This window comes from Oncorhynchus tshawytscha, linkage group LG31 (genome assembly GCF_018296145.1).
Source record: "Oncorhynchus tshawytscha isolate Ot180627B linkage group LG31, Otsh_v2.0, whole genome shotgun sequence".
Lineage (NCBI taxonomy): Eukaryota > Metazoa > Chordata > Actinopteri > Salmoniformes > Salmonidae > Oncorhynchus > Oncorhynchus tshawytscha.
The window spans coordinates 4,659,648-4,673,577 of NC_056459.1; the positions used below are offsets into that span (position 1 = coordinate 4,659,648).

General features: G+C 44.4%; 1 protein-coding gene across 1 annotated transcript in view; it reads right to left on the bottom strand.

The window, feature by feature from the left end:
* The window catches only part of LOC112229932 (exostosin-1b), a 97,342-nt gene extending 84,077 nt beyond the window's left edge, over positions 1 to 13,265 (bottom strand). Inside the window, exon 1 of the mRNA XM_024396085.2 lies at positions 11,441 to 13,265. Coding sequence (XP_024251853.1) covers positions 11,441 to 12,384 — 944 coding nt within the window. The 5' untranslated portion in view covers positions 12,385 to 13,265. The remainder of the gene's footprint in view (positions 1 to 11,440) is intronic.
* Between the last annotated feature and the right edge of the window lie 665 nt (positions 13,266 to 13,930).

A 13,930-nucleotide genomic window follows, 5' to 3' on the forward strand; every position in this document is an offset into this window, starting at 1 on the left:
AGTCCTATAAATACTATATTAACTACAACCTAAAACCTCTAACCTTGGAATATTGAAGTCTCATGTTGAAAAGGATCCACCAACTTTCATATTCTGAGCAAGGAACTCAAACGTTAGCTTTTTACATGGCACATATTGCACATTTACTTCTCCAACACTTTGTTTTTGCAGTATTTAAACCAAATTGAACATGTTTCATTATTTATTTGAGGCTAAATTGATTTTATTGATGTATTATATTAAGTTAAAATAAGTGTTCATTCGGTATTGTTGTAATTGTCATTATTACAAATAAACACATTTTTTAAAATATAACAAATAAATCGGCCGATTAATCGGTATCGGCTTTTTTTTGGGGTCCTCCAATAATCGGTATCGGTATTGAAAAATCATAAAATCGGTCGACCTCTAAATGATAGAGTAACTTTGATTACCAATGACATTGTTGTGAACTACGAAACAGGCCGTTCATAAATTCCCAGCGTTATCATGTTCCTCCATTAATTCAGCACATTTCAGCAGTAGGCCTAGGCTACCTCGACACAAGAGTGCACCTGGAGAAGGCTACAGCGTTGTCGGACCGTACAAACTTTGTATCGGCAGTCAAACTTGCTAAGCTTGCTAGATAACCTCCAACAAATGACAGAATCTCCAATTTGGCAAAAATCGAGTTAATACCACAGATAGCAGACCAGCTCATGAATAACAGGAAAATGGAGAGTAAATTGTTTAAATATCAAGGCATCTTAACGTGGACCATCTGTTTAAAAAAATATATCCATAGCCACTCTCATACCGTTTGTTGATAACACATTCTCTAACAAAGCTCTCATATGGGCAGCAAACGGAAACAGCGAAGAGAAGCAGGTGAAATGTTAGAGGTATTTTGACATGCATAGGCAAGACGTGCTTTGATAATGCCACCTATGGATCAGAGAATAAAGTTAGGAGTCAGGATTGTGGGTTTCAGTGGGATTGGGTCAACAGGAATAGATAAAGCCAATAGAAAAATAAAACACTTGATTTAAGGCTACATTATTGCATGCTACATTGTTCCGATCGGTGATAGCTAAATTTGTTGGCTCATCGATCACTTATCCAGCCAGAGATCAATTAACCAATAGACAGAGACAGAGATTCCGTGAAACAAAATCACATTGATTGACTATCAGGCAAGTCACAGGCTTTGGGTCTGAAGTAGGACAGTCTACTACGTGAGTGAAGCGCAAAATCCACTTGTGTAACATGCTAGCAAAATGTTCTGATCAGCTAATAGGAGCAAACTAGAATAGTGTGTCATTTGGCACTCACTTCAAATTTAGCTAACATTTCCCCAGCCTAATTGTTACCAAACATCCAAACCTAGATTCAGTGACAACAACAATCGGACATTTATTTATCTCGACGAGTCCTCCACGCTCACCTCAGAGCAGCGCTATCCCAATGAAAACGATGCTGAAATTAGAATCTAGGTGACCCCCTGCTATTGCTTACAATTAGTACAATGGTTGCATTTTACTTTGCATTACATACACCTTGATACATATCGGTTAAAACACAACCATTAGGCCAAAGAGCCAGACCAACATGATACAAACACGTCTACAGACGTCATAAAGACGTCAGTGAAAACTCATTGAGACAGAAACAAACACGCTCCTAAGTGTGATAGTATTTTAAACACAAAACACACCCATGAACATAGAAAGCAAGTGGGAGGGGTGGCAAACATGCATGAACAACTTTGGGATTTGATTCAAACGGTATGAAAAGAAGCGAGACACTGACTCGGGGAATAAAACACTGAAAGGCGGGAGGTTAGTCACAGTTTTGCTACCAGTCTAAAAGGGCATAAAGATGTACTGCTGCATTAAAAAGGATCACTAATCCCCCCCCAGATAAAAACGAGCAGCTTCGTCAAAACCTTGAAACCCGAATTAAAATACTCGTTAAATTCCGGGGTGTCACTGTGCCTATGGCTCTACAACGTCGCGTCCCCCGACCTCCCTCCTGCTCTCACCTTGAGAGAACGTGGAGTCTAGCAAGCAAAAGCGTCAAGACAAAACAAGAAAGCAGAAGCTCTGGAAACAAAGTGCTGCCGTGTCACAACTGCCTGTGGAAATAAACATTCAAACCTCGGGAATATCACCTGCCAAGCAGCTAACCGGAGTAAGACGCGCAAGCGCCGGATTCCCAGCACAGGCCTCGAGTCGCTTTGATCCCGAAGATGCGGTTGACTAAAACACTGCAAACCAGGATGCAGTTTCAAAATACTGTACAAGCAACCATTACCGTCGGCATCAGTTTACCAGACAAGGTAAAAATCTGTCGTTCTGCCCCTGAACAAGGCAGTTAAACCCACTGTTCCCCGGTAGGCCGTCATTGTAAATAAGAATTTGTTCTTAACTGGACTTGCCTAGTTAAATAAAAAAGGTGGGGGGGGAAAAAATCATGACAGATGAAAAACCACAAATCCCTAGGTCACAGAACACAGAGTTTAAAATGGTGGGAAACTGTCCTCTCTCAGGCTGCGGGGGCCACCTCTGAGTCACTCAACAGAAATGCAACCTCAAATGACTTTCACAAAAGAATCCTAATGGAAGAAATGCCTTCATTACCTTCCCATGAAGGCCGTTGGCTTACTTCTGCGTTTGCACTAATTGGTAAACGGCCAGGGCAGATTCCATATGTATAGCGGATTAAGTTTGCAGAGCTTAAAATGATTTTAAAAAGAAAACGCCTGTTTTGAATCCCCTTAACTGAAAACGAGGCCATGTAGGAACTCGTGAATAAACAGAGAAACAAACTGCAAAGTACAAAAAAATAAACTGCACTGATAGACAAAATAATTAAATATTCTCCCAATCCATGCTTGGCATACAGTCTCCTCCACCAGACCAGGTGCCGCCCACTACATCCACCACCCCCACTCCGCCCCCCCAGTGTGGGTTGGCTGGTGATCCGTGGGGAGTGTCATGAGATTCCACCAAATGAGAGGGGGGGGGTTGCTGGAGTGTCTGAGCAGCCATTGTTGCCGGCATCCAGGGTTCAAAAGGGGGGAAGTAAATGAGAGAGCAGCCTCAAGTAATGATTGGCTAAGAGGAGAGATCTAGGGGGAGGGACGTGGGACTGGACTTTTGGTGCTCAGAGCCTTGAGAGGTTTGGAATGAGGGGGGCAGAGCAGCCATATGGGGGCTGTCGTCGTCAACAAGGCACAGGCGATGGCTAATGAACCAGAGCAGACTTTCACACAACAGGGCCCCTTTCTAAGCGCCTAGGGCAGCAGAGCCTTCACACCCACAAAGGGGAAGTCACACTAACCCATAAAGTACAAGCTAGGAGGACAAGCCAGACGACCCTCTGCCACCACTTCAGCAAAACACTGATGGCCAGCCTCCTACTTTCTACCAAACACGTCAACATTCTTCAGGAACATAATGCTTTTAAAAAATTTTTATTCAAAGGCACCCCCCTTTCACAAATTACTATTTGAATATGAATACAGTGGAGAGAGGCGTTTGTTTTCACTCTCGTGGTGGTGAAAAGGGTCAGTGTATTGAGGCCAGACGGTGACGTAAACTATCTGCCGTTCCATTGAAGTACTGACACGAGGTGGTGTTACATTTCTCCTGGGGCTATCAAATGTGCCTTTCCTGCTGTAAAACTACCCCCTGGTGCTGTAACGCCCTGAGGGAGGACAGTCGGGGAGCAAAAAAACGAGTTACCCTAGGCCTCAGTTCCTGGTCAGTGTGCTGAACAGAAGTAGGTCATGGTTATTGCCCCCACGCTGACGAGATGGGGGTCGGTCATGGGTTTCAAAAGCCGGATGGGTCACAGAGAGTCATTTCGGGAAGAGCGACGAATCCCTGAGATGACCATCCCCCTCACCCATAGCCCACCTCACTCACAGCACCAATTGAGTCCATGTAGGCTAACAAGCATGCAACCACAGCCTATTCACACTGACCGTAAAGCGTGTGCCAACTGGGCTAGTTTGAGCACCCTAACAGTAGGAGATCCCCCAGAAGACAATAAAACATTAGATTACAGGAAGTGCTTTATGGAATATAATTTCCAGTGACCCACATGCTTCTCAGCCAGGGATTCATTGGTTGTAGAGAGATTCTTAAAGAAGGCTAAATCTAATTCCAAGTAATTACAGTCAACGAATACCCAGAGAAATACAAACACAAGTGGGCTGTCGTTCAGAATGTAGACCATGAAAGCTAGACAAACAGAACAGTCAGAGGTGCTGAAAGAGTAGAGTATAGGAGAAAATATTACCCCAGAAGAATGAGTATTGGGGCCTCCCGGGTGGCGCAGTGATCTAAGGCATTGCATCGCAGCGCTAGCTGTGCCACCAGAGACCCTGGGTTCAAGCCCAGGCTCTGTCGCAGCCGGCCGTGACCGAGAGGTCCATGGGGCGACGGCCTAGCGTCGTCTGGGTTAGGGAGGCCGGTAGGGATATCCTTGTCTCATTGCGCACTAGCGACTCCTGTGGCGGTGTTTCCTCCGACACATTGGTGCGGCTGGCTTCCGGGTTGGATGCGCGCTGTGTTAAGAAGCAGTGCGGCTTGGTTGGGTTGTGTTTCGGAGGAGGCATGGCATTCGACCTTCGTCTCTCCTGAGCCCGTACAGGAGTTGTAGCGATGAGACAAGATAGTAACGACTAACAATTGGATACCACGAAAGGGTAAAATTAAATTAAAAAAATAATTCTCCTCAAAGTATATATGCAAATCGCCAGCGAGGTAGAGAATATGAGATGCTCTGAGATGCCCTGCCACAGCATATCCACATAGTAGCACGGATGAACAAGCTTTCATGCACTAAACGAGACAGATGTCAGAACTCAAAAATCATTTGGCTTCCATAATGTAAATGCCAGGTCTTCCAAATGCCTCAGAGCTAAAAAACTTTTTTTAAAGAAGTTAAATCTACGTACAACCAATTGGGGCCTCAATCATCTTTAAATTATTTTCAGCCATGTTACTCAATTTACAGCCAAATCAGATGTTTGGCTTGATTTCTTAGTATCCTTTAAACTGAGTGGATAGCCTGTTAACTTACCCCAAGCTGACAAGGTACAAATCTGTCATTCTGCCACTGAACAAGGCAGTTAAAAACCTCTTAAGCCTACCCCCTACTTTTTCGAACATTCTGTTAAAAATCGCGCAACATTTTGGCGTCCTGCTACTCATGCCAGGAATATAGTATATGCATATGATTAGTATGTGTGTATAGAAAACTCTCACGTTTCTAAAACTGGTTAAATCACGGCTGTGACTATAACAGAACGTCTGTTTCATCGAAAAGCGCAGGAAAATCTGATCACTGAAAGTGGAAAAAATATCCATGCGCCACTTCAACCCATTGTTAAAGGTGAACCGTATTAAATGAGGCCGAGGTTGCAGTACCTACAGCTTCCACAGGATGTCTAGAGTCTTCTCATTTGCTTCGGATTTGATTCTTGGTAGAACCGACCCAAGGGAACCGATTCCCTCCGACCTCCAACTTGATGTATTGGTTGAGTTTTTTCCGGACATTTTTTCCAGACGACCACCTATCGAATTTACATCGCCTCCTGATGATTTTTATCGCTTATTAACGTGTACTAATACCTAAAGTTGCATTAGAAAAGTATTTCGAAGTGTTTTGTGAAAGTTTATCGTCGACTTTTTAACTTTTAAAAAATGACGTTACGTTATGAAACGCTATTTTTTTCAGTTTATCACACAGTCTTCATAGATCGATATCTAGGCTATATATGGACCGATTTAATCGAAAAAAAGACCCAGTATTGATTATGGGACATCAAGGAGTGCCAACAAAGAAGATGGTCAAAGGTAATGAATGTTTTATATTTTATTGTGCGGTTTGTGTAGCGCCGACTATGCTAATTATTTTGTTTACATCCCCTACGGGTCTTTTGGGGTGTTACATGCTATCAGATAATAGCTTCTCATGCTTTCGCCGAAAAGCATTTTAAAAATCTGACTTGGTGCCTGGATTCACAACGATTGTAGCTTTAATTCAATACCCTGCATGTGTATTTTAATGAACGTTTGCGTTTTAACTAATACTATTAGCGTTTAGCGTAGCACATTTGCATTTCCAGAGTTCTAGATGGGACGTCTGCGTCTCAAGTAGGAGCAAGAGGTTTTTAACCTAGGCCATCATTGAAAAGAAGTTGTTCTTAACTGACTTGCATAGTTAAATAAAAGGTCAAATAAAAAAAATAATACCTGCCTAACGCATCACTTTAGTGGATGGAGGGAGTAGGGGGGAAGAGGGAAGAGATGATTTTACCACTGTACCCCTCCAACTTATTAATTCATGCCTCCCAAGCATTCCCTGACAGTCCAGGAACAAAAAGACTTTCTTTTCCCACCTTGTAATTTTGTACTTTCAATTACTGCTGCGTGATTTGCCTCCGGTTTTGGAGAAACGGTGGGCTCTTAAATGGAGGAAATGATCCACAGGGGGCTGCCCCGGCACTCCCCTAATGCCCAGATCGATGTTCATTCGGAGTGAAACACTCCCGATTGATCAATCCCTCCCCACCACTAGCCAAGCGGAGGTGGCTGGACTGGGACTGAGCCAGTAAAGCCCAGCTCGGTCGGACTCAGTTTCGTCCCACCTGGTCTCTCAGCTGCCACGGGCCAAGAGCCACGTCGTCATGGTAATCCCCGTGGTGACTGTGGGCCGCCAAGGCACAGACAGAGTTCACAACCCATCCTCGCCCCGCACACACCACAGAGGTGTGCAGACACACAAACACAGATGCAAAGCAGACAGACATATCAGCATGATCAGGAGCAACCCCCACAGAGTTGGGGCCGACGATCATAGAGTACAAAGCCTCGACAACTGAGATTCTGATTGTGAGGGAACCATAAACATAAACACGTCGAGGAGAAATTGGATGAATAGATTGACAGGTGAGATCAAAAGTGTCCACGCCGGTGTAGACTAGACTATGGACTCTTCCATGGAAATAATCAAACAATGCTAATTAGGGCAAACTAGCATTCCCCGCTAATTTCCTGCTGGTCATTAGCATATTTTGGTGTGATCATGGCCCAGTGCTTTATTTAAGTGAGAGGAGGACGATGAAATATTCATGATGTATTAATCTGACAAGAGTAAGCAAACAACTGCGAACCGGGGAGCATGGACACCCCCTCCCCCGAGTATGAGGCCGTGGCATGCAGCAAATGACATGTTCTGTGTTAACCTCGAGTGCCACATCCACTCTACTATCATGCCAAGATCAGTCCAGAGAATAACTGCCATCGACGTGTGAAAATGGTATTCATAATGCTATTTTAAACATGATAAGACGGGGATGCCGTCTTCGCTTGGCCAGGTTTGCTAATTCATCTCTGGCACCGTGTCAACAAAATGCCACGCTCTGCGTCGTAAAGGAGGAAATGGAAATATGGCAGCAAGCCACCGCCGCCCCAAATCACAGTGTTTCCATTTCATTCTGATCGCACAGAATGAACGAGAGAGAGAGAGAGAGAGCAACGCAGCATGGCCAGCCCCCTCCTCTTCAAGAGGATTTACTCAAGTGGGAACATTCCTGCTGATGACGCAGTTGCAAAAATGAAAAATGCACCATCCCTCCGACCCATCCCTCTGCCTGATATTGCAGCCTTGGGGGGGGCTTCATACAGGAAAGACAACAGACACATAAGATACACACGTACATTGGGTAACTCTTAGACATGCAGTACACACTCAAATACACTCTGGCTCTCATAAAAACACCCCCACTCAACGGAGTAGAGGAGTCCCTGGAGTGACCTTGAGATGTGGCGGCCTGCTAGTGAAGTGGCTAAAAGTACAAAGTCAATACCGGCCGACAAAACTGGTTAACTATTAAATGGGGGAATCATGATCTAGCCGTCTGCTGGGAAAGTTGTAAGGAGGAAGAAACAAGTAATACGCAGCAAAACTCAAGAGAGGAGGAGGCATGTTGGAAAGTTGGGACAGATTTCACAGCTTATGATAGAGTACTCTGATATAGGCTGTAATGTAACTAGCAGCACAGACACGGAGTACACCCAACATTAAGGACACCTTCCTAATACAGAGTTGCACCCCCTCCTTTTGCCCTCAGAGCAGCCTCAATTCGCCGGGGCATTGGACTCCACAAGGCGTCGAAAGCGTTCCACAGGGATGCTGGCCCATGTTGGCTCCACTGCTTCCCACAATTGTGTCAAGTTGGCTGGATGTCATTTGGGGTGGTGGACCATTAGTGAGACACACAGGAAACGGTTGAGTGTTACAGTTCTTGACACAAACTGGTGTGGCTGGCACATACTACTCTGTAGCGGTGAGTGGGTAACAATCTACTGGGGAAGCCAAGCCAATAGAAAAACCATATTACAACATGTTTAGATAATTGCGGTTTTTGCTCTACAACCCATTCGTTCAGACACCACTGTGAGACACCATGATGACGTGACAAAAAAAATATATATAAAACATTTTTTTTTTTAAAAAGAGTCACAGTGGCGGAATAAATTCAACTACATGCACGTTTGTTTCATCACAAAACCAGAGAACATCTGTCTGGTGAAGTCCACAAGCAAATACTGCACGTAACAAACAGTTCCATGACCTGCAGCATGGTCAAGCAAGTCCATGTTTGTCCATTTACTAAAACTACTGATTTAGAACCACAGAGAGTTACCACAAGTCAGCACAAAGACAACAGGAGCACTGACTCTGATATTCCAGCACCATTTCAACTTAAAAACATCAAAACAACAAGGCAATTTTCTTAGTTTAATACACTGAAAACAATGTAGTCATGTGGCTGTCCATGGTACTGATGTGTCCGTCGGTGTGCAAGTTTTTAAAAAGTTGACCCACCCTACTTGTAGACTAGTTGAACACCAATGCTATCCTCCTCTCTTTCATGATGGCAAAACAGTCTATGGCTCTGTCATACAGTACACTGTTTTCATTGGCTACCTAGCTAAAATGTTTGCTAGCCTAACTTCCTCACATGGGCAACAATGAACCAGCAAAGATGGCTAGCTAGTTAATGTAGGCTTACATCTAGGCTACATATTGAACTTCAATCTGCCCAGGCCAGTGGCACAATATATGCATTGATGGTAAGTTCAGAATCAATCATAGGCCTGTACAGAGAATTAAGTCAAAACCACACGTCCAAATTCACATCTCCATCCGTGGCTTGGGAAAGGGCCAGTTTAGCAAGCAAGCTACTGCAGGACATCAACAAAAGGGGTACCAGAAAACAGACACATTTGTCTGACAATTATGTTTTTGCTTAGGATGTTGTTTGATTGGTGTGAAGCCAAATCCAAAACTGGCCTCCCTTTCGGGGTGTTTTGCTGCATCAGGACAACCCACTGTTGACCTCAGCTCAAATTATTATTATTTTTATTTTTTAATATCAAGGTAGGCCAGATGCTTTCTGGCATTAATCAAATGCTACAGCTCTTTCATTCCAGACAGCATCAGATACATGGGCTACACATACTGAGACAGAGGTTCTGTTTCCCCTCACTCGGATGATTTCTCCGGTGAGTTTCAGCCACCTGCAAATTGACCGAAAAATTCTGAAAAAACAGACTAAAGAGAAAAATAATTTTTACTTGTCATCCATGAAGACACGCCAATGCTACTACCATACCCCATTCAAAGGCACAGAAATATTTTATCTTACCCATTCACCTTCTGAATGGCACACTAAGACAATCCATGTCTCAATTGTCAAAATCCTTCAACAGTGTCCGGGGCTACCAGGCACTGCCTGTGTGTGAACGTGTGTTTTAAAAGCCTTCCCATATCTGCTGCTCCTGCCACATTCCTCTTAGGAGGCTGAAAGGTCAGAGGTCAAGAGTGGAAAAAGGTTGAGATGAGGCACCACGTTGAGAGTTCCATTGTTTTACAGCTCTATGGACAGAAAATATCTAAAAAAAATATACACCCCTGATTGTGAGAGACACTCTGGCTGTGAACGCAGCCCATAGAGTACGCACCAGTCCAAGCCATGTCAGTGCTAACCTGAGCAGTCGAGAGAAAATGACCTGGAATTTAGATAATGGATGACATTTCTACAGGTGACACGAGCCAAAAGCATCACTCTGGGAGAAGAGCAGATTGCAAGGGCAGATAAAGGGGAGAAAGATAACAAAATGGACCAGCACTTACGTGTGGGGATGTTGTTAAAGCATATTTGCAATTGGCAGTGTGTCATAGGGCAGCGTGTTCTCATTTCAGTGAGTTTCGGTTCATGAAAAGTTCAGCTTTAGTTCTATTTCCCTTTGACCAAACTAGGCCTATAGATAGAGTGTGTCCCAACTGGCACCCTATTCCCTGCATTACTTTAGGCCCTGGTCAAGACAAAGTAGTGCACTATATAGAGAATAGGGTGCCATTTGGGACATAGGGCTAGTTATGGCCCCTCACAAGTGTCTGGATGTATTTAGTCTTCAATGTAGTACGGTCTTATCCAATCTCTCACTTCCCTGAACTTTTAAACAGTAACATCATTGGCCTAAAGTATGGGGGGGGCTTACACGCTTACGATTCGTGTAACCTTCCATGACAAAGTGTCCTATCATGGTTACAATGGGATACCTGTCCTTTGGGTGATTTGACTTAAACTGGCATCATTGCGACCAAACATGAGATGTGGTCTCCACGATCAGTGAGAATACGCAAAGCACAACCCTAGCCTACTATCAAAGTAATATGGCCATGACGATGAAATTGATTTGGGATGCAGGCCAGGCCAGGCCTACCCTACCCAGGCCAGGCCTTATTACATTAACAGCATTACACAACAGAATTCCAACTGATTTGGCTAATAATTCTAGGCCTAATAAACATTGTGCTTTTTCATTATAAATGGGAGTTTATAGCAGTGTGATGCAAGGTCACACACACTCCCACAGTGCACATTGCTTTATTCCGTTAAAGTAAACTGCAAATAAAACATTTGAATACATATCCTCGTTTGGCTACAATATCAGTGAAGTGGGTTCAATTCCTGTGTACGAGGGGGGCGGTGTCCGGGGTGATTTAGGCAGACCCGGGAAAGGTAATGGACAGGCTGGCTGGAGACTTTTTTTTGTTCACGCTTGAAAGGGGAGCAAGGTTAGGGGGTAGGCCAGGAAGGGAATCATAAACCATTGCAGTCCCTGAGAATAGCAGTCAATGGCTTTGTGTGCCAATAAAATGAGTTCACAATCTGCTCACAAAACACACACACACCATACCGCACGCCATGGAGACCCTTAAGGATGCACGCAAGGGTGCCCAGTTTTGGAATGGTAAAGGACACCCATTGTAAACTCCGTTATGGAGACCAAAGGTGATCACTGTTCATGTACACAGTGGTAATATGACCGAAACCACTTATAAATGCGTTTTAATCCGTCAACACATAACTTACTTGTCATATTCTGCGTTGTCCTTTTCACAGCGTGCGTCCTTGTGTTTCTGCCAATCCTTGCCGTGTTTGCAGGTGGTGAGGAGCACCACGTCCTCCTGGTTATGGACATGATATAAGGCATTCCTCGTGTCTGACCCTATCCCTGTAAGGTATCGCTTCCCCTTAAACACGAGCATGTATTTCCTGAAAGGTGGGATGGAGTTGTACTTTAGGTACCCCCTGTCCCCTCCGGTCCTAGGGTGCTCCTTGGAGAACAGCGGAATGGACACGTCAAAGTTGGGCCTGAAGATCTCGGTACTGATGCTGGCCTTGGCCAACATGGCCTGGCCTATGTCGAAACCTAGGTCTTCCGTGTAGTCCGGCCATGTCCCAGAGTACAAGTTAAATATGAGGTGGTTTCTGCCGTTGTTCCAGAGATGAAGGTTCTGGACCTTGGTTTTGAGATTGTGCACGTACTGCGGAGACAGCGAGTCCCGGTCCAGGGTGTCCAAGCTCAGGATGAATAGACAAGCTTGACCCGGGTCAGTGGTGTAGAACCTGGATCCCTCAACAATCGACAAAATATTCTGGTAACTTTCAGAGATTTTCTCCCCTTTCTGCTGGGGGTAGACATACACTTTGAAATCGTTCCTTTTGCATGCTGAGAAATCAAAGCACGAATCCATGCGACATCTTTTGCCTTTGTACACACTTGTGTTAACGTCCCTCTTTTGCCTTGGCGATATGTGAATGTTGTATTCCTCGGTGTCCGGTTGATCCCAGAGTAGGAATTGTTGTAAAGGGTCCGAGAAGTGTGGCCACGGCTGGTCGGGGCGATATCCATTGTGGCTACGGTCATGCCGGTTCCTGCCCGAAGATGGAAGTTGTACACCTCCAAAGTAGAACAGTAGAACTAGACATGTACCGGCAGAGAGCAGGATTAAATATCGTTTTTTGGCCTGCATGTGTCCTACGAATAGGGGCAAGTTGTTTACAAATAAATTCGAAGTGGCCAGAAGTTAGGCTCTCACCACTTCCAACTGCACCCCTCTGCCATCTTCCAGCCCGCAAAGATTTCAAACTCGTGTCTTCCCAGTTCTTCGTATTCCGTGCCCCAATCCAGCGATTGATCCAGAGCATGTGGGCGATTTTAAATGCGTTTTCTCCCCCTTCTAGCTAGTTTTACCATTTCACTCCCTCGACCAAGTAAAAACAAATCAAATATCCTACGCACTCTGCCCCTCTCGCTCCCTCCCTCATACAGCCAAGCTGTATTCAAATGCTAAACTGCGCCCGGTTAGAGGTGCCCGAAGCCTTTTTATTTGCTCTTTACCCTGCGAGAGTAGCGGCAGGGGTTCGTGAGGTTCCCTGCCTTGGCCAACACAGAAAAGGTATCCCACGTCTGAGATGTAAAAGTCGTTAACACGCCGGCTGGGATTTAAAGCAGTCGGTGTGGCGGGTTTAGATCCAGAGGTCTCGGAATAGAATTCGTCTTGTTCCTCGCGCTTTCTAAAGCGATATTTCACTCCATGGTTCCATAAACGAACGAGTAAAGCGTAGTAGAACAAGAGCGGTTCATCAGTGCAAATGTAGCCTCACAAATCCCTGCATTTCTCTTATGTTTTAATCTCCCGACAGACCTCATACACGCAACAAAAAAAATAATCTCATCGGAGAATAGGGCCTGATATAAACGAAGAAACGGACGCAACGATCTCAGACAGTACTTACAGTTACAATGTGACTTCGCAAATGCATTGAAATTGTTACAGATATGGGATTCCTTGATCCTAGTGTCCAATTACCAAACACTCAATTGTTCCGATTCTTACTCTGTAATGTTCCAATCCCGACACGATGGAAGCATATTTGACGTCCCATCAGTGTGTATACGCTTTTCCCATTGGTCTATCCTTGGGACCGGAAAAGGCAGTGCTTCGAATGCACCCATTCACAACTGGAGCGCTCTCGCCGAAGAATTTAAAGCGCGAGTAAAAATATCGAAAACTATCGAATACTTTGCGCAATAAGTATATATTGTTTTTCCATATTATATTGCAAGTAATGATGATAAACTGTCACCACTGTCTTTAAATAACTAGTTTGATGTTATTACCTGTAGTAGAGGTTGCGGCTGTGGCCAAGAACCAGTGTTGCTTTAGTGTGCAAACAAAATTACGGTAACCAAAGGTGAGTGCCCTACGGTAACGTTTACATAGCACAAATTGATGGTTCAGGAGTGAGTGAAAGTGTAGGCCTATAGGTTGATCAGACATAATACATCTACAGATTTTCACAAACATATAAAAAATAATTTATTTAAAACTATAAATGTGCAGAGCCGAAAAAGATCTCACACAAAGTCTCACACAAACCAAAGTGCACTGACTAATGACAAAGATTAATAGCTCCAAATCGCTCTTGAGGAGGCACACCATGCCTCATAATCTACACAGCTGCCATTTTGTGGAACAACACTCAGGCTGGGTGAAGGGGCCATCCTCGTTTTTT